Source organism: Branchiostoma lanceolatum, chromosome 2 (assembly GCF_035083965.1).
Source record: "Branchiostoma lanceolatum isolate klBraLanc5 chromosome 2, klBraLanc5.hap2, whole genome shotgun sequence".
Taxonomy (NCBI): Eukaryota; Metazoa; Chordata; class Leptocardii; order Amphioxiformes; family Branchiostomatidae; genus Branchiostoma; species Branchiostoma lanceolatum.
This window is the reverse complement of record NC_089723.1, coordinates 19,826,209-19,851,023: the sequence shown is the minus strand read 5'-3', so window position 1 is coordinate 19,851,023 and position 24,815 is coordinate 19,826,209. Positions and strand designations below refer to the sequence as shown.

The 24,815-nt window shown below is 40.9% G+C and overlaps 4 protein-coding genes across 5 annotated transcripts; all 4 read left to right on the top strand.

Moving 5' to 3' along the window:
• The first annotated feature begins 57 nt into the window (after nucleotides 1-57).
• LOC136426738 (cytochrome P450 302a1, mitochondrial-like) lies at nucleotides 58-1,139 on the top strand. Its single transcript, XM_066415479.1, has 3 exons — nucleotides 58-213; nucleotides 361-404; nucleotides 980-1,139. Exons 1-3 carry the CDS (start codon nucleotides 81-83, stop codon nucleotides 1,100-1,102), a joined length of 300 nt encoding a protein of 99 aa, XP_066271576.1. The 5' UTR covers nucleotides 58-80; the 3' UTR covers nucleotides 1,103-1,139.
• Nucleotides 1,140-4,116: 2,977 nt separating this feature from the next.
• LOC136426737 (neuronal acetylcholine receptor subunit alpha-9-like) lies at nucleotides 4,117-8,766 on the top strand. The gene is made up of 8 exons (XM_066415478.1): nucleotides 4,117-4,544; nucleotides 4,966-5,075; nucleotides 5,359-5,578; nucleotides 5,713-5,925; nucleotides 6,329-6,422; nucleotides 6,652-6,845; nucleotides 7,018-7,115; nucleotides 7,389-8,766. The coding sequence occupies exons 1-8, from the start codon at nucleotides 4,530-4,532 to the stop codon at nucleotides 7,597-7,599; spliced, it is 1,155 nt and encodes a 384-aa protein (XP_066271575.1). The 5' UTR covers nucleotides 4,117-4,529; the 3' UTR covers nucleotides 7,600-8,766.
• Nucleotides 8,767-9,451: 685 nt separating this feature from the next.
• LOC136427800 (neuronal acetylcholine receptor subunit alpha-10-like) lies at nucleotides 9,452-17,213 on the top strand. 2 transcript variants are annotated; one of them, XM_066416973.1, is made up of 10 exons: nucleotides 9,452-9,585; nucleotides 10,080-10,225; nucleotides 13,034-13,078; nucleotides 13,221-13,330; nucleotides 13,541-13,757; nucleotides 13,874-14,086; nucleotides 14,346-14,439; nucleotides 14,728-14,921; nucleotides 15,298-15,407; nucleotides 16,105-17,213. In XM_066416973.1, exons 1-10 carry the CDS (start codon nucleotides 9,525-9,527, stop codon nucleotides 16,361-16,363), a joined length of 1,449 nt encoding a protein of 482 aa, XP_066273070.1. In that variant the 5' UTR covers nucleotides 9,452-9,524; the 3' UTR covers nucleotides 16,364-17,213. The 2 variants fall into 2 exon arrangements, with proteins under 2 accessions (XP_066273070.1, XP_066273069.1); XM_066416972.1 differs by having other exon boundaries at nucleotides 9,453-9,585; nucleotides 13,541-13,760.
• Nucleotides 17,214-21,283: 4,070 nt separating this feature from the next.
• On the top strand, nucleotides 21,284-23,202 carry LOC136426736 (cytochrome P450 2U1-like). The gene is made up of 5 exons (XM_066415476.1): nucleotides 21,284-21,465; nucleotides 21,742-22,025; nucleotides 22,169-22,354; nucleotides 22,543-22,678; nucleotides 22,810-23,202. The coding sequence occupies exons 1-5, from the start codon at nucleotides 21,330-21,332 to the stop codon at nucleotides 22,986-22,988; spliced, it is 921 nt and encodes a 306-aa protein (XP_066271573.1). The 5' UTR covers nucleotides 21,284-21,329; the 3' UTR covers nucleotides 22,989-23,202.
• The last annotated feature ends 1,613 nt before the right edge of the window (nucleotides 23,203-24,815 follow it).

Here is a 24,815-nt window from a genome sequence, read left to right as displayed (position 1 = left end):
CGATCCAACAATACTATACTTGATGGCAGTCTTTGTTTGCCTCCTCTCACCAGACCGAAATCCTGGTACACCATCGCGTCATGTGCCGACAGGAAAAGTATTTCACGGATCCATTGACCTTCGACCCTACCCGTTGGCTCCGAGACGAAAATACGTCACGAGTTCCAACTTACCTGTTCATGCCGTTTGGACACGGAGTGCGCATGTGCATCGGTATGTAGGACACAAGGTTTACATCGATTAATTTTTGACAAATTATTATTTGGGAAATACGCGAAGCTGAACGCATACGTGGGTTTTCTTTGTATCTTGAAAAGAATGGAACTCATTTTTTTTTTTAAATCCGTTTTCTTTCAACAGGACGGCGGTTTGCAGAACAGCAGCTCCAGCTCCTGATTATCCGGGTAAGCAGTCCTAATCATTGATCAAAGAATATGCCAATTTTGTAGTCTAGGTAACGTAGACGACGAAGTACATTTTATTGTAGACTGTCCTCTGTACGATAGCGATAGAATAATTCTTTTCAGTGATATGTTAAGTAAATTCCCCTACTTCAGATACATGAAAAGTAGAGAGAAATCTTTATTTCTTAAAGTAGAGAGAAATTTATATATCTTACAGCCTTCGATTAACAAACTCTAGCTAATCACACAGCCTCCTACATTTATACAATTACCAAGAAGTGAGAGGAAGTCGGAAGTGCTGGAGATTGCTAGATGTTTATATGCAGTAATACTCATGAATATGTATATAACTGTTTACATGTGACCTATGCTTAACCCAGTGGGGCAAACATGTACAATAAAGGTCTTCATTCATTCATTGATAAGAACAAGTTTGATTTCGTTTATTATTCCTTCGTTCACTTTCTTATTCAATAACTACTCTGACATTTCCTCTCCTGTTGTTTGTTAGTTACTGCAGAAGTTTAGTACCTGACGTTGCTCTCTTATTATTTGTTGGGTCCCCCCCTTCCCAGATGTTGCAGCGGTTCCATGTGGAGTGTGAGGAGGCGGAGTTGAGACAGGTCTTCAGCCTGGTGCTGCTGCCCGACAGGAACCCGCGGTTCGTCTTCAGACGCAGGAAGGGAGAGACAGCGTAGACGCACGAGTTTTCTACTCATCTCAGATGTCACATATTTCCCCATTTATTTAAACTACTAAAAAAAACTACTTACAAACACTAAATTGTGTACATGCTTGGTTTATTGTATGAGAGTGGTAGACATATAAACACATTCACAAGAATGACACCATCAAGGTCTGTCGAATATGTATCATCTAAGAAAATACACATGTTTAACTTAGCCTTTTGTATACTGTAAGTATGACACTTGCCTTTCCATAAGAAATATATGAAGTGTTAAACTCTATCACACGTCCTTGACTGTCTATGATGAAAATTATTTTACGAGGCTCATGGTACTTAGTTACATACAGACCAAGGGTAGCCGCGGTGACTGCCAGTACATTTATTTTTCTCTTGCAGTCTTAGATAAACCCATACAACAGTAGTATGAGGTATGTCAAAGACTACAAGCAGAAGAACTGCTGCAACAGGCTAGACGGACGATTTCAGTGGCGTCAACATCACAGTTTCCTGTTTTGGGGCCCCAGGTTGCCAGGCAATGCAAGTACATTCTGGACCTGCACAAATAAGACGAAATGATACAGCCAAATTAAAGATAGACTTGTCTGTTGATATTCTTTCTAAAGGAGTAATGTTACATACGATGTCACAATATTTAAGTTTTTCCCAACCTCACGTAAAATGCCGACCCTGTACCCTGGATACAGTAAACTGTTTACTTTCCTCGCAATGACAACGCAAAGCTACCCGCAATAGCAACACAAACTACACGCAGTAACTACACAAACTACACGCAATAACTACACAAACTCCTACAAAATCAAAGCAATTGCTTTTTTGCGAGCGAAGGTCCTTAAACAAAGTTCAATTTCAAGGTCATGATGACTCATACACTCCAATATTGACCATGCATTATTCAAATTATCCAAATTAGCCCGACTCCATGGTGCCATATAAAAGCATCTTTGACCTTGAATGCACAATACATGACACTGCGACAGTGTTGGACAGCAGTTTTTAGAACAGACATTGCTTAACAATGATGGGCGTTCTTTGGTGGGGTACATGGTTCTTCCTTGTGTGCGCAGCAATGGAAGGTAACACTTGACTTTTGTTTACAACTTATCTGTTTTGCAAGATTAAGTACATCTTATCATGAGTTTGAAGATGCGTGCGTTTTTTGATTGTTCGAGGACTGCAAATTTGTCCGCATGAAAACGGATTTTTTTTGTCCCCATAGCATGTTAGCCGTGTAACAAATTACCAGGAAGAATGTCAATCTCATCTAAATGTACACATTTTGTAACTTCCGTTACCGTTTGAGGTAAGACGTTCCTGACATTAAGATATGCCGCATATAACGTGCCAAATTGTCGTTTTAAAAAGCCAGAAAAGTTTCAAGTCGTCATAAAAACGACAATTTGGTACCTTATATGTGGCAAATCTTAATGTCAGGAACGTCTTACTTCAAACGGTAAAGGAAGGTACAAAATGTGTACATTTAAATGAGAACGAGTGATGTGTTAGTAAGAGTAGTTTTAGAACCAATGTTTTCGATTAGTATAAGTCCTGTCACTGTATGTACTTTATTCCGTGTTTTATAGTTATATCCCTGTACTAAGGCCCGATAGTGCATGAATGTACAATAAAGACTATCATTCATAATGTTTCCTTTTCATTCACCTCGTTTTAAGCTCATTTTTTATGTAAGCGAATCGTCTTGTGTTATTTCAGGTGCCTTGTCTCTTCCCATACAACAAGATTTACTCGTTAAGTTGTTTAAAACTAACGAGTACAACAACGAGGTCCGACCAGTCGTGGATGTGCATGAAGCTGTGGTTGTACGTATCAGTCTGACGCTGGAACATATAATAGAAATGGTAAAGTACATGTACATTCCCTCTACCTATACAAGTCTTTCTTCTTCTGTCTCTAATCCTAGGTTTTTAGTTATCAAGGGCTGGTAGTTTTATTGTTTGACGTTTTGTTGACTTTTTTTTCCGTAGGTAATATGATTGCAAGGGAATACCTGTTATGTAGCATTCAGATACTTCATAAAGTAGCTATAGATGCCACTAGTAGTACTAGTAGTCTAGTGATAGCTCAATCAATGACAGTTCTCTATCTAATCTAGTTAGTATATCACTCTTTACAGAATTGGAGTGAAAACAAAGTTCTCTTGTCACAAAGTATGTCTTTGCAGGTATTTTGAATTTTACATAAATATGTTTCAGTTTGATGAAAGTTAGACATCCAGGTAGTAAGATACGCCAAAAATAATTACTCAAGCAACTGGATAAAGTTTTGAAACAGTCAGACGTTTCAGACAGCATCCACTGTCTTTCGTCAGTGACTAACGATAGGACTGAGAACACCAGGTTTTATACCAAAACTCTGAATGGGCATGTTAATGAGGTTAAGACAATTTAGGATGTCTTGAAGTAGTCTTTAAAAGAAGATTAATTCAAGACAATGTCCACGGACATCCTAGATCGTGAAGAACGCTGGTTCGAACGGGGAATTAGAGAAGCAATATATGAGAGGATGTACAACCCCGCCCTCAACAGGAAAGGGGGTCTACGCGTTGAACTTTCAGGCACTTGGGATAATGTACTGCCCACCACCCCCCACCCCCGGACGAACAACATTTAGTTACTGTACTAAAATCAACAGTAGCTAATTGAACTATTGGCACAAAACTTTGTCTTTAATTAATCTTCTTTTAAAGACTACTTCAAGACATCCTAAATTGTCTTAACCTCATTAACATACCCATTCAGAGTTTTGGTATAAAACCTGGTGTTCTCAGTCGTATCGTTAGTCACTGACGAAAGACAGTGGATGCTGTCTGAAACGTCTGACTGTTTCAAAACTTTATCCAGTTGCTTGAGTAATTATTTTTGGCGTTTGTTTCAGTTTCTTTAAGGCGAGTTACTGGTGGTCTACGTTTCTTTTAGCATAAGGGATCAATAGGAGAAGTTTCCTGCAAATTCTATTGATGCTGCGTAACTCAATTAATCGATTTTTTAAATGTAGTTTGGTCAAATGGACACAGAACGAATAAAGTTGATGACGTATGTCTTATGGGAGAAAATTGGGTTATGCTATCCGGTACCTTCGCTACGTAATGGGTGTAAATGCACTATAAATATGATACGTAACAGATAGTGTTATTCACTGTCCTTTAAAATTGGATTCCGACCTCTCGGACCTTTTACTAGACGATCACAAAACTTCAGAGTTGTACTCGACAAGTGCAAGGCAATGAAATATCAGCTGACGCCATTTCATGCGATCTCGAGTTCTTTTTCCTTCCAAATGCGTCACGTGTTGACTTCGTTCTATATTACACATTTCCAGATTACGAACTCAGGTTTATCGCTTTATAAAATCGTAATGTGTACTTTCAGAGTGAGCATGACCAAGTTCTTGAGACTAAGATGTGGATACGAATGGTGAGTACCAAAACCTGCCAGTCATATATATCGATTACATAAGTGAGAGTAATTAAATTAGTGCCAGATATGTTTTTCAGGAAACTCATTCAGCTTTACATCACAACTATAGCAAAATGTTCAGAGACAGTTCACCCAGTAATAATGCATTCAGCCTCTTATATCATGTATATGGTAATAGAATAGACATAAATACAATCAATAAGTGCAAAGGGATGCCCCGGTAATTTTCTGCGAGCAAATGAATGTATGGCTCTGGCTCTTCAGGGCTCCTTCAACTTCCATCTTAAAGTAAAAAAAATGTTTAACAGCTGCAAGGTTGAAGAAGAAATAAATATCTCAGTCATCGCTTTTTAATGCGTTATTTTCTATTTTTCTCAATAACACTCTGAAGAAGATGTCCTTACAATGTATAATACAGGCATGGCATGACGGCAGGCTTGTGTGGGATCCAGATGACTACGGTGGAATGGTGAACATGACCATCAAAGCGGAGGACGTCTGGAGACCTGACATGCTGTTGTATGATAAGTAAGTAATGGGCACAGAGCTTCCTGAAAGATAAATAGTTTTTCTTTTTGTTTGTTTGTTTGCTTGCTTGTTTGGTAAAATTGATGAAGTCTCTGGTTGGTTGATTGTTTTTGGTTGGTTAACAAGTAAGCTGGTTGCATGGTTGCTTCATTGGTTGCTTCCTTGGTTGGTAGTATGGTTGGTTGGTTTGTTAAGTTGGGTGATTGATTGATTGATTGATTGATTGATTGATTGATTGATTGATTGGTCTCTCAATTGATGAAGTGTCTGGCTTCCTCTCCAGCGTTGATCAAGGTTTCGGTGGCTGGCCAGTTGATGTCGTTAGAGTGAGCAACAACGGGACGGTTATCTGGAGCTTCCCAAAAGTCCTGTCCACCAGCTGTGACGTGGACGTCTCCGGCTTCCCGTTTGACGCACAGAGGTGCCACTTCACGTTTGGCTCGTGGATGCATGACACGTCTATGATCAGGATCGACGATACAGTCAAGGATGGGAATCTCATGGTTAGACAGAGTCATTGATTTCCATTTAAAGAATAATGATAAGTATTCAAGTAAACGTTTCTCTCCTTCACATCTAAACCTGATACCATTTTCACTACAACATCGTCTGACTATTCCAAATCTTTGCTTTTCAGGAATTAAGGGAGAGCGCCGAGTGGGACACACGTTCATTCCACGTGGGGTTTCGTACAAAGACCTATGACGGGCTCGATTACGACGAAGTCACTTTCCACCTGGCCATGAAGCGGAAATGGTCATTTTACTTCTTCAACCTGCTGTTCCCCTGCTTTCTGTTGGCCCTCCTGGCAACACTTAGCTTTTACCTGCCGGCAGAGTCTGGGGACAAGGTGAGATATACTACTTGCGTTGATAGGAATGTGCGCACATAGAATACAACACGGTTCCAGCCCGACCGCGGGAGGGGTGTATTCTATTTATGTCATATCCACCTAGGAAAACGAATATTTCGTGTCATCGAACAAGAAATTGCAAAAACGTCAAGTACAACGTCCAAACTGAATTTTCGACAGCGGTGAACGCGGCGCATGCGAAGCGCGTTCGAATCATTCGTGCAGCACAACTTCGAAGCCCGTGCAATACATGTTTGTATCGACCTTAGGAAATATAACGTGCCCACCCTGAAGTTAGGGCAGGGATACACGCATGTAGCTGAGAAATTGATATAATTGTTGACGAAGAGAGTAATTGGATTTTTCACCCCTTTTTATTGTTCTATTCTATTAATTCAAGGTTTCGTTTGGAGTGACAGTGCTTCTGGCGCTTGCCGTCTTTCTCCTCATGATAGCGGAGGACATGCCGCCGAGTGAATCAATGCCTTTGATAGGTCTGTATACATTTTTGTATACCACCGTTGCAATCACCAAGTGCTACCTAATGGCAATCAAATCAATTAATATTATAAGCTTTTGACTTCAGAGCTCTTTGAGTGGTACAAAAGTCCCTCTTTTATGTGCTTCAACTTATGCCATAGTCAATCTTATTATATATAATAGATTTTTATACGAGGTGATTGTATTGCATGGTTGTCAGTGATTTCGCTCTCTCGTCTCTAGGCTGGTACGTGATCGTGACGTTGGTCCTCTTGTCCCTCTCCCTGCTGCTCGGCTCCATCGTGGTCAACCTGAGCATCTGTACGGCTGACACCACGCCTGTCCCTGCCTGGGTCCGGCGTCTCGTCCTCCGCTATATGAGCCAGGTCCTCTTCATGGGGGATCTGAGCGGGAGCCTAGTTGTTGATCAAGAACAGGTAAACATATCACATATGCATTCGAGTTATCGTTAGACCTGCTAGTATAGGATACCACAGAAAATTTCCTTACGTCAGAGTCGTTGGCTTCCTTGACAGGCATAGGCACATTTTTACCACCATCATTTTATACTGGTTTACTTTCCCGATGACTACTGACGATATGTTGCAGAAGTCAGTCGAGATTGGGAAGAGTATCCTCAATGACGGTACCCTGCAGGTGCCTCAGATCAACGAGAAAAATGACGTGGAAGAGAAGGAACCCGAAGGGTGAGGATAAATTTCTTCTTGATAAAAAGAAATTGAAGCAAAGCTTCAGAATATGTTATCTTCTTCCATGAAATATGGTTGTCGTGTTATGTGCTGTTGTGTGGCAAACACCTTGTAACAGATGAAGGGTAGACAGATGTTCGTATCCCCTAGCTCCCCCTCTTATATTTTCATTTATCTTACCACCTCTCCATGTACCAAATGGCTCACCCAACCTTTCATTCGATAAACAATTCTATCGCCGGTCATTATACCTTTCCTACCATGTCGTAGGAAGCGCATTCCGTTCGATGGTCGGATGGAGGAGCTGCTGGAGCTGGTGCGGATCATCGCCCGCCGTCTGGAGGAGGAGAGGGAGGGCGAGGCGCTGGAGGACGACTGGAAGCGTGTGGCCCGCGTCTTGGACAAGTTCTTCATGGTTCTGTACCTGCTGACTAGCGTCACTGTCATTGTGTACACTTGTGTAAATGGTTTGGCTGGCTGACCTGGCAGTTAAACGTGTGCATGTACTATCATGGTAGTGTTTGTTGAAAGCCTGGTACCCATAACATTAAATCGAACTGGTAAAGCCATTGTCAGTCACCACAGTCGAAGCCCTAACAGGGCTGTTACGTTATACATTACGTTGCATGCTCCATGAATCTCTGTCTGTAAAGAGTTCCTAGTTCGAAGGTACATTTGTGTGTGAGGATAGTCGTCTGCTAACGTTGTCCCACTTCTATTTTGGCAGTCATTAGTCAAGGCGTATTGGTTAATGTTCAAGCTTATGAATATAGAAGGACTAGAAGGACTCAATTAGAAATTCATCACACCATATATAGCATTGCCTTGCCTTCTAATTATTATAGAAAGGAACATCAATTGCCGTTGGCCATGGTGTTGTAGTTGGAATGACGGGTGTGAATGTGATGATATACATATATATATTACTCAACAATTTTCTTATAAACGATGTTTTCATAAGCACGAAAATGATATAGGCTAACTATAAACATAATAACATCATCTTGATAGTTATAGGCGCTAGGTTGCGCAACGCAATTAACAACTGTGATTAGGCGACGGATAATGTAATCCACCCTCCCCCAGCAGGCCGGAATCCCTCGACACAGCCTCCGTAATGCTAGGTTCACATTTCCAAGCCGGGGCCCGGTCGGGCAGCTTGTGGGAATGAAAACTATGATATAGAAGACAACAAAAGACACAAAACTTTTAAAAAAATCATTCCTTACCATACGTTATGTATATTCTTGATATGCAGCTTTTATTCTTTGTTTTCTCAAACAGCCCGGGCCCCGGCTTGGAAATGTGACCCTAGCATAAGCTGTACCGAGGAATTGGGGCAGCTGCTGGAGGAGGGTGATGTCATCTTGATTTAGCAGGAAAACGTTATGAATGCGTCAACACAGTCAGTTGTAGAATGATTGCAAGGATAAGAGGACAATGAAAATTAAACTCTCACTGGATGTCGAAATGAGGTTAGATGTGTATTAGATGTGCACGTCTACATGTGTCGGTCTGTAGCTGTATCCATCATATGTATAGTGCCCTGTTATATTTTCCGTGCACAATAGTAGTATCTCCAATGACGTCATGGTTAGTTAGATGACTAGGGAAGTTTCAGATATCATTAAAGTAGCTTCTTTTCACAGACCGCTTGATTTTCTCAGCTATTCGTAACTTGTCTCTGTTCCTAATCATAAGTTATAAAACTGCCCATTATCATTCAGTACAATTTCACACTGATACACGCTGACAAGCTAAGTGCACCGTTGTATGGTCGATGATTTCTTCGAAAACGTTTCCAGAGGTATGGCCGTTAAGGTCCTTAAAGGATGCTGGGTAGCGTGTAATTTGTAATTGATTTATTATACTTTAACACAATCATTGTTCCCTAGAGTTTTCCATGTCACCATTCAGCGAAATTTGATTGCCACACACTGACATCATCACCGGAAAGGAAACGATAAACAACTTCTAGAATATAGATGAGTTCTTTTGAACATTTGTTCCTAGATCAGAGATACCTCTCAAAAGAAATAGCCTGCTAAAATCACATTGAATTTCACGTTACATTTTCCTAATTTTGTTTTTATATCTCTCACGTTATTCATTTCAGACAAGATGAAGCTTCAATGTTATCAATTCATGGGAATCGTTCAGTACTTGTTTGTAACTGAAAGCCAAGTGCTCCGCTCTAATAAGCAATTCCCAAGTCGACCAACTCTGTATGATATGACTAAATTGTCTATAAATATAAATTATGCATATCTAAAATCTAATTGGCTCGACCCTTGACGTACTGGCCCTGATATAAATAGAGTTTGTTCATTCTCCACTCTCACAAGCCAATCTTTGCTGGTGGCTGCGTCATGAGTCATTCGCAATCATCCAGCAAAACCAGCAAAAATGTTCCGACATGTCGTCTGGTGGAGTCTCCTTCTCCTCAGTATTTGGGCATCAATCCAAAGTAAGTTGCTGCATGTTGTTTGAATGTCGTTTGTCGTTTCGTCGTTTCTTTTCAATAAAGAAATCAAGTGATATTCTTCAGTGTGTTGATACTAATGGGGCGTACATGTACCTAACGCCACATGTAGTTATAAGGGTTTGTCGGAAATCCATGTTTGCTCGAAAGCTAGCTTGCATTCATTATTGACACAGCTACTGCAAAAACTTGTAACATTCTAAACATAACTGTTATGGTGAACTTTTTTCTTAGTAAATCATTCGCGATACGGAGAAGAATTCTCAAACGTTTTGATGGCACCACAGTGTTAAGAATCGTATGGTGCAGCTGTAGAAGTCAAACAATACATTGTCGGTGAATATTGAGAGCAATCTCTCCTATATTCGAAACAAAACTATATCTATAAACCAACGGAAACAACACCAATCGTTTATTTGGTAATCATATGACAAGCACCTCCATACGTTACATTCTTCCATGGTTGATATTGTTTCCAGGTGCATTGTCAGTTAGCTCACAAAAAGCCCTGCTCCAGAAGCTGTTCACGGATTCCGGCTACAACAGCGACGTCCGGCCAGTTACTCATGCCAATGGGAGTGTGTCGGTCAGCATTGACCTGTCCCTGGAGCAGATCATTGACCTGGTAAAGTGTTGTACAATTCTTTGGGCAAAACCTAGGCATTATACAGTGTCGAGAACGCCCAACCTTGAATTCATCAGCCTTCAATTTAGCTCTCCCTCTCTCTCTCTCTCTCTCTCTCTCTCTCTCTCTCTCTCTCTCTCTCTCTCTCTCTCTCTCTCTCTCTCTCTCTCTCTCTATATATATATATATATATATATATATATATATATATATATATATATATACATATAGTTTGTGACATGTATCTATATTTTGATAGGCTGATATAGATTCTAACGCTTCAGAGTATCTCTTCTAATGTGTACATGATTTTTTCAAGGGCGAATGGCTTTCACAGAGTCAATTCCATGTCACCGAGAGGGTTGTCAGATTATATTGCTAATAAGTTTGAACAATTTTAGATAAAAGACTATTTCAGTCAAAATTGTTCTAAATTGTTCAAACACTTAAGAATGAAAGTTTGAACATGTTTGGATATATATTGGAAATGTCTTGAAAGTAATTGCACAAGTATCCCTTTATTTAGAACAATTTTCAAACATCTGTGTGATTGTTTCACTGTTGGAACATGTTCCAACAATGTGCCTCATTTTCCAAATGGTAGATTTGGGTTATTGCTCCCCTAAAAGTAGGAGCTAATCGCACTCTATTGTCTTCCTCTGTATATTTTTAGATTTCACGTCTGGACACTGGCAGCTCTTTTGTCTTCAGGTGTCTATGCGTGGCACCCAGGGATAATTCCCTATCCTTTGAAGGGATGTGTGAATTGCCCTGTTCCCAGACCACTGACCCAGTTACACAATGTTTTTAGAGTGTTGGAAAATGTTGGAACAAATGATGAATTTATGTTGTAACAGTTTCGAAACTAATACAAATAAGATGTGCAATGTTAGAAATTTGTGTAACATGTTGGAACACAGCAGAAAATATTTAGAACACCAAATAAATGTTAGAAATTGTTCTGAACAGTTACTTATCTCACTTAGATTGTTACAAAGGTTTTCAAAAGGTTATAAGAAAATGCAACAAACACCCATTCGGTAATGTTGAATGGACTCGAACTAAGTTGGCAACGCCGAACAAACATTTCTTATCATTTGGCACCCTTTCCACATACTGCCTGAGGTTCAACCAGGCTGCTCAGAATTGAGTTAATTATGATTGTATATTAACAGAAGTAAGTTACTCACCCAGAAAAATAACAATTCTCACGATTGTAAGGGCAGAAGTGCACGTTACGAAAATCATCTAATGGTACCAATTAACATTATTATTTGGCGCCCTGTAATACAGACTGCCCAAAGTTCAGTCAGGCTGCCCAGAAAGGAGGTTAGACTGTCTGCATTAACAGAATTAAGTTACTCACCCAGAAAGATAACGTTTCATTAGCTAGAAAGGTCAGGGGTGCACATAGCGAAAATCATCTAATGATACCAATATTGCATTATGATTTGGAATTTCTATTATCATTTGGCACTCTTTTACGCTGACTGCCCTAAGTTCAGTCAGACTGCCCAGAAGGGAGGTTTGGCTGTCTGTATCAACAGAATTAAGTTGCTGACCCAGAAAGATAGCAATTCTCTCGCCTGCAAGGGCAGAAGTGCACGTTACGAAAATTATCTAATAATACCAAGATGATACTACCATTTGGCACCATTTTAAGCAGACAGCTCTACTAAGCTCATTCAGGCTGCTCAGAAGGGATGTTAGGCTGTCTACATCAACAGAATTAAGTTACTGACCCAGAAAGATAATGTTTCTCTCGCTTAAAAAGGGGACAACATGCACGTTGCGAAAATCATCTAATAATACCAAGATAACGTAGTTATAACTCTTAGCGCGTAAAGAACTTGATGGAAGCGTATTGATTTCCGGGACCTTAAGTGCAATCCAATATAGAGATGATGTCAGAAGTCATCTGACACATTGAACATTAATGGCCAAACACCATTGTTAATGAGATAAAAGCTCATCTACATGATCTACTGACCACTGGCCTGAAAGTTTCCCAACCAAAATTACGTTTTCTGAACAAAGCGACTCTCTTGGGTATGAAGAATCTTGTTATGACTGCTGGCATTTCTGAAACGCAGGGAACGGAAATGGTGTTAGAGAAAAGTTACATTAGTGGTCAAATTGTTCTCAGACTGCGAGCCTTATAAACTATTTAGGCCGTTCCCCCAGTTTCAATCGGTTATATTGTATGAAGTATATCCGGCTTACATAAATCATAGAAATGAGTCATCCAAGTTCATCTTAGTTCCCGTGACCTATCACCTTGAGTTATGGCAGCGACTTATCATAGCTTTGTGGACTTGTTCGAGAGGCCAGGCTAATGGATACTAGGTCGAGAGGTCACCGGTTTGATTCCCGTCAATCCTGGGTAGATGCTGTGTCCCGCTTACACAACTTTCGTCACTCCAATCAGGTGTAAAAATGGGTTCCTGACTTCGGTTGGGGAAATACAGGGTGGGTGATGGAGAGGGGTGTACTCATTCTAATTAACAATACACTGCCCATACAGAAAGAGGCTATAGGACTACCTTATCATAGCTACGCCTGTCTTGCAGTAAAAAATAATGTTCGCTACGTTTATAGAAACGTGTTTTGAAGCTTTCCAAATCAATTGCACCATTTGGAAGTGTTGATTTAAGTGGTAAGAATGTGGCAATGGCGCGAAAACATCATAATATAATAAATCATGCTTTGTCGTGTCCCGGAGAAGGTATTTGGTGACCCTTGCAATTCCACAATTAGCTGTTGTGAAACAATGAGAACATCAAACACTGTCCCTCTTATGCCTTGCAGAGTGAGCCTGATCAAATATTGATATGCAAGATCTGGATGAAAATGGTAGGTATTACCTTAACTCAGGTCCAACAAAGACATCAAATGTCTGAAGTTTACCCCATATATTTTGCCTTTCCAATTTCCAAACAGCCACACCTTTCCTGCTCCACCCTATATATACACGTAACTGTGCGAAATGTTGCAGATCTGGAACGACGTCAATCTCCAGTGGGATCCTGGTGATTTTGACGGCATGACGAATATGACCATCCGTGCTGATGAAATCTGGAGACCTGATATTCTTCTGTTCGAAAAGTACGTAACCTACTTGCCCTGTTTTCACATGCATTATCATTTGAATTATATATGACGTCTTCACTCCATTCCTTGAAATTGAATACTCTTCTTTTATGCAAAGTCTTTCCCCGTAACATTCTTCTCCAATAGCTCACAGTGCCACACGCTGCATCCTATGCAATTGATGTAAGAAAACATACTACAACTCGTTAATCTCTAACCTTACAGTGTTGACCAGGGGTTTAGTGGTTGGCCGGTTGACCAGGTCAGAGTGGACAGTGACGGGACAGTGTACTGGGCCTTCCCTGTCGTGACGTCCACCAGTTGTGACGTAGACGTCGCGAGCTTCCCTTTCGACGCGCAGGCATGTCCGCTGAGGTTCGGGTCGTGGCTGCACGACAGGTCGATGATCAAACTTGACCGCAACAAGACGGCGGGAAGTTTGGTGGTAACTTCTACTATCATGGCTCTGATGATTGATTTGGAATATGTTCATTGGAAGGCAGCGTTAGCATTCTGTTTTGATCCAACATAAGCTATTGCATTATTTATCCTTTGCAGGTTTTAAAGCCAAATGCTGAATGGGAAGTTGCGTCTTTCAAACCCATATTCAAGGTGAAAAAGTTTGGTTCATCCTATTTTGATGAGGCTACGTTTATTTTGGCTATGGAGCGGAAATGGTCCTTTTACTTCTTCAACCTGCTGTTCCCCTGCTTCCTGTTGGCCCTATTGGCGACACTGAGCTTCTACGTGCCGGCAGAGTCCGGGGATAAGGTACATGTATCATGTTATCATGTACGACGTTTGTCACGCTGTTGGAACTTCTATTGAGGGAACCTTAACACAGCTTTGTGTAATGTCAACACAAATCCACTGGTCTCTGAATATGAGAAACCACAATGAACATACTAGTAGTCTACAAGTTTGTATGCTGTATACCTTGGGGTGTTGATTTCTTTGAACGATATCACATGTTAAGGAACAAAACCATCAGTTAATGTTTACTTATGTACAAGTTTGCGTTGCTTTACAGATATCCTTTGGAGTGACAGTGTTGTTGGCCCTGTCAGTCTTTCTGCTCATGATTGCGGAGAAAATGCCCGTGAGTGAAAAGGTCCCCTTGGTAGGTAAGTATCATTCAATAGCTGCCTGTGTCCCACGTGTATTGCATTGTTGCAATTCCAATAAATCCAAATCCAAATTCATTTCGTTAAAGATGTATTTTTGTATTGATGATTTTGGGCATGTAAAGCAAACCTACTGGTATACATGTGATGTTCTTTCATCTTAGTCTGTTTATTTGATCAAACACAGTGTCATCTTTTGATGAAAGTTTGCAAAAGTGATAACAATGAAGGTATTTGTCGGGTTTTGCTATCAACAGAATCTCATAACCTGTCCTTGTCTGTCCCCAGCTTGGTACGTGATCGTGACGTTGGTCCTCCTGTCCCTCTCCCTGCTGCTCGGCTCCATCGTGGTAAACCTGAGCATCTGTACGGCTGACACCACGCCTGTCCCTGCCTGGGTCCGGCGTCTCGTCCTCCGCTACATGAGCCAGGTCCTCTTCATGGGGGATCTGAGTGGATCTCTGACTGTCAAGCAGGAACAGGTAATTAAAAGCAATCAAGCAAGGAGAAAACAGAAAATAGAATAGCTTACAATCCACAAGAATGCAAAAAAAAGATGAAATTCACGATACCATCTATTCATTTTATTTACTAAGCTTTGTAGATTTTTAATAAAACAAATAGGAGAGAAGCCTGCAACAGGTCCTCTTCAAAACCGGTTCCTCAAACAATGGCATAACCATAAGTAATTAGAAGAAATACAAGGAAAACTATAAAACCAAATACTACTATCTCTTGCTAACCATGACCATGCTAAATGTGCCCAATTGTCCTATCCTTCTTCATGCTGCCTTATCCAATAATGAAAACGACCTTGTTTATCATGTTAACCACGTGCGTTACTGCTGTTACATGCAGGAGGCCGACGAACCAGGGAAGAAGCCCCTGGATGACAGCACCATGCGGATCATCCGGGCAAGTGCTGGGGAGCCGGGGGAGTACCCAGAAGGACCAGACAGAATGAAGGGGTATGGTTTATCCTAGCTTTCACTAAAAAAATTGATGCAACATACAGTTCATCGTCTGCTAAGTCCTTAAAATGGTAGCAAAACAAATTCTTCCGTGCATTTGTGATGTCTTACAAATTGTTATATCCTAGTTATATCAAGGCGTTTCTCATAGTGCCAACGTTTTATATTGGATTTCTCTCGCAATGGCATGATTAGTAGCAAAGAAGCTAGCTATTACCTTCATCATCATAATGAAGATAATAGCAAACCATTACCTTTGTGCTTCATCTTCCTGTTGACTTTCAGAAATAGCCTATCGTTTAAGCCCACCTCTCACTGGATCCGCGGCACGCTGGCGGCGTCGCTGCGTCCTAAACTGGATTTGTGTTACCCTTGACTTTATAATGGGAAAATCATTCAAAATATACAAGTTCGACCAAAAAAAGACACAAAGCGTAAAAAGATTCGTTTTTTTCGATGAAATTTGTTGAGTGCTTTGTCAATTCGATCGGCCGCAGCATGCCGCCAGCATGCCGCGAATCCAGTGTCAGGGGGGCTTTAGTGCCCTAGCCTCATGATAGTGCGAATATTTCGTATTCATTGATGAAACTTTTCCTTCGGACAACCCTGTTTGTCTTTTGTACTGTTGCACTATGCCCTACGGACCTAATACTTCCATACTATAGTGCTTATACTACACAATTTGCTTCTCCAGAAAACCCGGTATGTCCAGCCTTATGATGGAGGAACTGGTGCGAGATGTGCGCAACATCGTCAGCCACCTGGAGGACGAGCGGGAGGGAGAGGCGCTGGAGAACGACTGGAAGCGTGTGGCGCGTGTCATGGACAAGTTCTTCATGACCCTGTACCTCCTGACAACCCTGTTCATCATCCTGGCCACCTGCATGGACGGCGTCATCGGCTGGTCCACCAGACTGGATCAGCAAAAGCAAGAGCTGGAGGACAAAGTGTAGTGATTATAAATGGAAAACTAGAAAGGTAACATTTTGTAAACAAATACATAATGTCTAGCCTACGAAACTACTGCTCTGTTAATTATCAAATACATTCATAGTATGGTGACTAGGCCCCCACAGCTCTTGTTACATGATGCTATTGAACATTGTGTCTGTACCAGTAACCATGGTGACAACCATCTGTTCCAGGTCGTTCACGTTATTTGTTTGGGAAGAGGAAGAAATGTGAGTGTGTACATAAAGTACTTAGGCTTGTGGAGTAAAACTTACAGTAAGTAAAGAGCGTACTAGGTTGCTGTGTGCTGCAGACATATTCAACGTACCAAATAAGCATGTTCGTCTAATGAGCCATTTCAATGTCTTAGAATTCTGGCAACGTAAAGAGTCTTGTACTGTATCATTGCATGAAATGAAGATAATAAGAAAACATATATAGTTTCCTGACATAATTGTGCCTCCTCAAATTTTCTCGTAACAGATTGGATAAACTAATACAGATCAGTGCACATGGATAGAAAATGATAAAGAAGAACCGTAAACATTATTCGTCAGAAAAAACACGAATTATTATGTGAGGAAATACATTAAACACTGATGTACACTGGCCGGCTTTGGCATTGGATGTTGTCAGTTACAGTACAATGTCTAACATCAATAGAATATCTGTGTAAGTGTTCTGATATATTTTAGCAATTGCAACGTATGTAATAGCTTCTCCATTTATGACCTCCTTGTGTAAAAAGGAAGCTAATAAAGACGTATATCTACACATCTGTTTGGACGTGTCGTTTGTACGATCCAAATGTTAACGAAAGAATCTAATAAATGTTTTACCAACTGCATGGTATATAGGAGTGCGCGCGCGCGCGCGCGAGTGTGTGTGTGTGTGTGCAAGTGCTTGTGCGTGTGAGTGTGTGTGTGCCTGTGTGTGTGTGTGTGTGTGTGTGTTTGTTTGTTTTTTTCTGATTTTTGTAGTCAGCATATCTCAAGAACCTCTGGATGGATTACGATAATATTTGACTCAAACGGTAACATAGACAAGTACACCCACTAGACATTAAGTTCTGGTAGTCTCTGACTGGAGGTGAATATAATCACCATCATCAAACATATATGACAATTACTAACTAGCTAAACATAGCTATGTGTGGCCCAGGGGCTGTAGACATGGATTTGCGCACCGCCCCTATTCGCCAGAAGATGTGGAAAGGATTTTAACGTAACCTACATAGCATAAATAACGCTAGTTTACCGAAATCCGCAAGAGTTAGTTGACACCAATCTGGCGTAACCGTTTTCCAAGAGGAGAATTATCTTGTCGCTAACCACCTTAATTCATAACGCAGCTGTTGTTCCTTTCTTGGGTTGAAGAGAGTGCTAAAGATAGAAACTTGTCTTAGCACAAAAAATCAAGTTAAGTTCCACATGGCTACGTCGCAAAAGAGAATTTGTTCCCACGAACGAACACCGTAGTTCGAATCTTCCCATGACCAGCTCGACTGTTTCATTCTGCTATGGGGTGGAAAGGTTTTGACGTGTTCGTCTTCGAATGCAGGGTTATCGAAGCAGGCAGTGATCTGAATGCGTCAGTCTGTCAAGTTTGCATTTCTGGTGGTATTACTGTGATGTTACATCTAACACATATCCCTGAATACCCCGCTTTTAGAAATTACAGATATACGTTACCCTGTGGAATTTAATAGGTGAAGTAGATTTACCCACAAGGATTCTACAATGACAGTGAGAAACAACCTAATAGTATTTTACATCAGCTTGTACAAGTAAGACTGCTGGTTTGGTGTAAAAATGAGTTCCATAGTCTTCAGTAGCCTTGGAATGCTGCATGTGTTGTTCAAAGTACGTTTTGTTCCTTCCTGATTACCCCTGAGTGAACATGCCCCAAACTCTGTCAACAGAAGCAGAGGTCACCTGTTGGTCAGTACTGATAAGGGCTGTAGCCTAGATAACAGGCACACCTAACTGTTAGTTTAGCCACAGAACAGCCAGCTTACCGGATGATCCTGTTTAAAAGTACCAATGAATCTGTTCATGGCATACTTTATTTGATAGTGGTACAAGTCCAACAACTAAAATATACTAACATACAATGCTGAAGTGGTTTATACTTTTTATCTCTTTCTAGTAAATAGGCGACATATGCCAGCGAATGTACCTTATTTAGTTGTAGTTGCGTTTTCAATGCTTTTTCACCATAAATGATAATAATTCAACAAATGATACATTCCACCATCTAAGGGCTGATCGGTTTTATGGCCTCGCTTGTCTTTCTCTACACCTGCTAATTTATCTGATTTTCGTGGATGACCACTGTAAACAATGGTGGTCATAGGTCACCCAATTCCCATGTAACTGGGTCACCCTCTGCACTCGTGAGAAAATGGCCGGTGCTGTGCAGTGGATAGCTGAGTCCGTCCAGGAGATTTTGCAGATCTCTTGGCTGACTCTGCAGACACCCCTTGCCATCTGTGCGACTTTTCTCCTGGCGTGTGTCGTCTTCAGACGTTCCCGAAACCTGCCCCCTTACCCGGCTGGTCGTGTGCCTGTTCTCGGGCACCTCCTCGCGATCGCCTTCTGCCGAGGGCCTTTCCTCAAGCTGTTCATGGCATGGAGGCGGCAGTGTGGGGACGTCTTCACCGTCAGGATGGGTACGGAAGATGTGGTGGTTCTGAACGGCTACACTGCCATCAAGGACGTACTCGTGACCAGGTCCGAGCTGTTCGCGACCAAGGTGCCAGTCTACCTGCTTGAAGTGATGGTTGGGTTCGGACAAGGTAACATTCAACCACTTTATGCTTTTCACGACAAAAGTTGTACGAAAGGTGTACAACAAAAACTTAGGTCATTCTAAGTAGGGAGTGGTGTTATTGAAGGAATATACTCATTCAAGTTTAATTGTTTAATGCTTCCATGTCTTGGGAATACATTCATGTGACAAAAAGAAATCAAGTCCGAACCCCCACGAGTTGACTCGAAAACGCTTGTCTTAACGCAACTAATATCTTAAAGTTGTGCACACATTTTCTTATAGCCATTAAAACATATTCATACAGTTATGCATACATTATCCTATAGTTATGTACAAATTCTCTTATTTATGCGTTATTTTTTTCTTAGTTAATCATATATACATTACAGTTTTGTTTATATTACCTCTTATTTACTTATGTGTAATTTAGGCATAAATCAAAACGTTTACTAACATTACTTTAATCAGATCGTTTACTAAATATTGCAAAAATTTACATACATTTTCACTACCCTGTACTGGTAACAGAAAACTGAAAAGTCTTTGTCTTCGGTCGGTTCTACCATAGCCTCGCTGAAAACCGTACAACGTGTGGAACTACCCTGTACTCACTGTCTCACTGAATTTCATCAACAGTGTGTCCTCTCAGCAGCATACATGTAGATACAATATGTCCTATGTATTGAATTACATGTCCCTGTAGACATCCTTACTGCTCGCTGGGGGGCCGGGTTCAGACAGAGGAAGAGGTTTGCTACCAGCACTCTGAAGAATCTGGGCATGAAGGTCGGACGTGGCAGCATTGAAGAGAACATCCGGGAGGAAGCGGACTGTCTCCGCAACAGGGTAAGATGGAAGTGAGGATGACCAATTTGAGATCCTGAGTTTACAGCCCACATATCTGTTGTAAAAAAATTTTATGTGAAAGTATTGGATGCATTCTTATCATCAATATGACTATAAGTTTTATAACTTATCACCTATTTTTCTCTTCTAGCCAGTGTTACCTTCAAGAATGATAGAGGTATTGTTTTTGTGTGTGTATGTGTATGTGTGTGTGTGTGTGTGTGTGTGTGTGTGTGTGTTTGTGTGTATGTGTGTGTGTGTGTGTGTATGTGTGTGTCTGTGTGTCTGTGTGTCTGTGTGTGAGTGTGTTTCGGGATATTCATGGTCAGCACAATTTTAAAGATTCTGGATGGATTGTAATGATAATAAGTATGTGGATAGTAGTTGGTAAGACGACGATCACTGAGGTCGATATTGGGTCGCCTTAGTGTGTGATTTTGGTAAAGCAACAGAGCTCCCGGTTTGGCAATTTTTTTCTGGACATACTATGGTCTTTATTTGTTGGTGGCGGATAGCTTTTGATGTAAGGGGGGAAGCGGTGTAGGATTAGTCCCCTAGAACCTAACTATGTAACTGATGAAGGGGCGTTTTTGTTGACATTTGAACAAGAGAACAATTGAACGAAGGAGCGAATGAATTTCATAACGTATGTAGTTAGCTTAGAAAGGTATGTGTACAATGAGATGTAACTCATGGATATAAAAATCAATTTGCATAATTAATGAGGAAACATGTCCTCCATAAAATGGGTTTAATAAATGTTATCTATGGCAGGTAGATCATTTACAGGTACAAGTTATGCAAAAGGTCCTGATTCATATAAGGCCATGCTGTACTGTATGAATGGCATCCGCGCGCGCATCAATTTTCTTCCGTTTCCAAAAATACAAAACGTGTTCGGCCATACTATTGAATGCAAAATGAGAACATACATGCTGTAAATTATTTAAAAAAAAAACACTAAAGGTATATTATGCATGTAACAGCCTGATTTGCATGATCAATGAGCTAAAACAAGAAATTTAAATATATACTTCACGGGGATGTAAGTTATCTGGCCTCTTGTTTGTTGATTTGTTGTTAGATATAAGTTATACAGTGTGTGATAATTTGTTGTATAATGAGGAATTGCTTTGATAATTACTTTTGAAAACAAAAATGGCGGCTGTAGGCGGGTAACGAACTTTTCGGTCATTGTACGTCGAACCACTACCTTTAAGACCGTTTCCATCGAGACAAACTCGTCAATTCCGCCGAAAAACAAGTTCTGTTCAGATTGCAGGAAACAGCGGACAGGACTTTGACATCTCCCACGACGTCACCGTGGCTGTTGCAAATATCATCTGCTCCATGGCGTTTGGGAAGCGCTACGACTACGAGGATGAAACGTTCCGTGAGCTGTCAGAGGCGGTTTTCACCGTGACGGAGAAAGCTACAGCGGGGCTGGTCATTAACGTTTTCCCCTTGCTGCGGTTTGTTCCTGTCGGTAGGCAAAGTTATCCCTAACACAATATTTTCTTTAGCTCATAGGAATATGAGGTTGTAACATTAAATAATTTACTGGAATTTCGCTAACCTCTAAGCTATCTTCATCGGGGACTGAATCACGTTTGGGACAGCAACTTTGCCGCAACGCCACAATACGGCAAGCAAGTTCAGGTGATTAAGAAGGTTACTGATGAGTAAAAAAAATATCCATGTCTATTTACTAGTTACAAAAACAAATCAATGTGTAATTATTCTTTTTCGGGATGTTTTTCAGTGAATAGAGCCTACATTGGTGTTTTGAAAGCAAACTTTAAGGTCCAAAATGAAATAAGAAAGGAGATATCTCGCCACCTGGAAAAGCTAGATCGCGAGAATCCGCGAGACTTCATCGACTTCTGCCTGCTGGAGCTTGAACAGCAGAAATGTGTGGACGGTCTGACAGAGGAGAACGTCGTGTACATGGCCGAGGATCTTTTCATGGCAGGAACTGAGACAACCGCCAACACACTGCTGTGGAGTCTACTCTACATGACTTTGAACCCTGACATCCAAGATAAGGTACTTTTAAGCAATTTTGTTTCCTCGAAATGTTTCCTTGTTTGCTCCTGGAGGATTGGACAAATATAACAAGATATCTTGCGCTTTTCTTCTGACTTTGAAATTGTTTTGAATTTATCATCGGTGCAATTTCATCCCAACAGGTACAAGAGGAGCTTGATACCGTTGTTGGTGAGTGTCTGCCCACCCTGTCCCACCGTTCCCAGCTGCCCTACGTGAATGCCTGCCTGCTGGAGGTCATGAGGATCCGCAGTGTTGCTCCTTTCTTTTTTCACGCCACGACGCAGGACACGACAGTGCAGGGATTTGATATTCCTAAAGGAACTCGGGTATGATAAGTTACATGTTTTAAAACACAATCTTTCTGCATTGTTGCACAAATGATTTCTTCGTTTACAGCCATTTGGCTGAATGTTAATCATGTTATCCAGTGACCTCTTTGTACGTCGAGATGATGATGTACTTTTTATTTCGATATATTGTGTTTGTGATTTCTTTTTCTCCTTGGTTTCCTCAGATAATGATAAACCTGTATTCCCTCCACCTGGACCCCGCCTACTGGCCTGATCCGGACCGATTTGACCCCGAAAGGTTTCTTGACGCGGAAGGGAATGTCCTCAACAAGCCCGAGTCTTTCCTGCCCTTTTCAGGAGGTGATTATCCGGACTATCAAATATGTTATTGTTGCACATATTTCGCCACAGTAATTATACTTTTTGTAAATAGACTTTCTGCTCTATTTTACGTGTTCCTAATCTTACTACTAAGCATTGTTTATTTCCAGGCCGACGTGTGTGTCTTGGTGAGCAGCTGGCCAGGATGGAACTTTTCCTGTTCTTCTCTACCTTGCTACAGTCCTTTACCTTCCAGACGCCAGAGGGCGCTCCTCCTTCCAACGCTGACGGCGTATATCGTGTGACGTTGGCCCCGCATCCGTTCAAGCTCTGTGCAATCCCGCGGTAGTTTATACTGAATTGTCAGTTCCGATAGTTACTTTATGAATTAATCCAAAAAAGTGTCTGACAATTTCACAAGGCACAATGTACGGAAACAACTAACTTTTAATCATGACAATTTCAGCGACTAATCTATTCCATTTACTACAGCCTATTACACTAATAACTCAGTGATTTTGTCATTGTCAATGCAAGGCTCACAATATATTGTCATATACAGATGCCTTGGTCTCGTTTTTGGAATCAGTTATATCTTTAACAATAGGCCGATAAACGGGAAGGGTATGAAAACTATGTAATATATATACACATCTGTCGTCTTTGTACCGGTATGGATAATTAGGGGACCAAATGTATATTCTAACATGTGCAATCCCTGCACTGTTAATACAGGACAGCATATCATAAACTACTTACTAATAAAGTCTTACATATCCCGTCCTCAAACATTTGATCTTCCTGTTTCTATGCTCAATTTAGGACTTCTAATTCTTTTAAATTAATATTTTATTTTTTGTGATAACTTATGTCAAGTCTTCACTTGAAAGTTCATCTGTGTACTTTGTAGAAGTCATTCTGTAGCAATTTCCAACACAAAATTATAACTGATCCACAAGACAAAGGGGACGAGAAACTTCACATCACAGAGGCGGTGGGAAAGTGTGCATATCCAACATGAGTAACAGAGAAGGGTACTGCACTCCCAAACCCCAATGGCACAGTAACTCCAAGTAGAACCGGAACAGCAAGGGTACGAACTTACTATACTTTGTCGTCATGCCATATATGAAAGGGATGTCTAAAGGTATCAGGCGGATATTTACATCATATGGGATCAATACTTAATTGGTAATTGACACAAAATGGCAAAACCTCTTAGTGATAAATGATGAGAATGTTATACTTGTGACAATGTGTAAATTAGTTGAAGTGGATATCCATGTATGAATGATGTAACTATGTACGTCATTTGCATAAAATTTACAAAAGAACTAACTATTTCAAGGAGGTATGAGGTTGCAGAACTCTAGTTGTAGTCGTAGTTATCTCCATAAAAAATCAAGATATAGTTTTGTGTGTGTCTGTGTCTGTGTGTATATGTGTCTGTCTGTGTGTGTTTATGTTTGTGTTTCCGGACCAGTTTTGTAGTAAGCATAACTCAAGAACCTCTCGATGGATTACGATGATATTTGGTATGTTGGTAGGTGACAGGAAAACGAAGGGCAATGTCGATTTTGGGCCTCCTGTTATGTGACCTTGGTATCGCAGCAGAACATTTTTGTATTTTTTTACCTGGACGGGCAATGGTCTTGTTTTTGTGGTGGCAGATAGCTTCGAGGTTGTGATGTGAGAAAGAAGTGTGTATGTTTAAGCCTCCTAGGTCTCCGGTGTCTTGTTGCAGTTGGATGGAGACCTACATATTTGGTAATGCTGACAGCTACTCTTAAATCGTACTCATTATAACCATGACATCAGTTTGAATTTTCCCGCCACAGGCTTATGTGATTTACGTGATTATGTGTAGGTCATGCAGATACATGCCGTCACAGATATGAAGATGACAGACATGGAGAGACCCTTGTCATCTACGTTGTTATGTATCGCCGCGCCTGGAGTAGCATACCGACGGTATAGATGGGGGACGGTTCGATAAGGATTGTGGATAGGAGGGTGTATCCCTAACTGAGGTATCATTCCATACCAAGCTTTTAATTCAAAAGCTTCCGGGAACTTGGAGGAAGCCGTTATATGGATAAGAGTTGAAATGTTACCCCCTCCCCCTTTCTGAATGTTTAAGATAGACTAGACGTGGCCTATTCTCCCGCCAACAGCT

Bases quoted from the DNA above. Each gene is read 5' to 3' on its own strand.
- LOC136426736 (XM_066415476.1), top strand. From the start codon at position 21,330: ATGGCGTTTGGGAAGCGCTACGACTACGAGGATGAAACGTTCCGTGAG. The intron at 22,026-22,168 runs GTACTTTTAAGC...TCATCCCAACAG, and splicing joins ACCCTGACATCCAAGATAAG to GTACAAGAGGAGCTTGATAC. The intron at 22,679-22,809 runs GTGATTATCCGG...GTTTATTTCCAG, and splicing joins TTTCCTGCCCTTTTCAGGAG to GCCGACGTGTGTGTCTTGGT.
- LOC136426737 (XM_066415478.1), top strand. The intron at 6,423-6,651 runs GTCTGTATACAT...TCTCGTCTCTAG, and splicing joins TGAATCAATGCCTTTGATAG to GCTGGTACGTGATCGTGACG. The intron at 7,116-7,388 runs GTGAGGATAAAT...ACCATGTCGTAG, and splicing joins GAAGAGAAGGAACCCGAAGG to GAAGCGCATTCCGTTCGATG.
- LOC136426738 (XM_066415479.1), top strand. From the start codon at position 81: ATGTGCCGACAGGAAAAGTATTTCACGGATCCATTGACCTTCGACCCT. The intron at 214-360 runs GTATGTAGGACA...TTCTTTCAACAG, and splicing joins CGGAGTGCGCATGTGCATCG to GACGGCGGTTTGCAGAACAG. The intron at 405-979 runs GTAAGCAGTCCT...CCCCCTTCCCAG, and splicing joins TCCAGCTCCTGATTATCCGG to ATGTTGCAGCGGTTCCATGT.
- LOC136427800 (XM_066416972.1), top strand. From the start codon at position 9,525: ATGTTCCGACATGTCGTCTGGTGGAGTCTCCTTCTCCTCAGTATTTGG. The intron at 10,226-13,033 runs GTAAAGTGTTGT...TATGCCTTGCAG, and splicing joins TGGAGCAGATCATTGACCTG to AGTGAGCCTGATCAAATATT. The intron at 14,922-15,297 runs GTAATTAAAAGC...TGTTACATGCAG, and splicing joins TGACTGTCAAGCAGGAACAG to GAGGCCGACGAACCAGGGAA.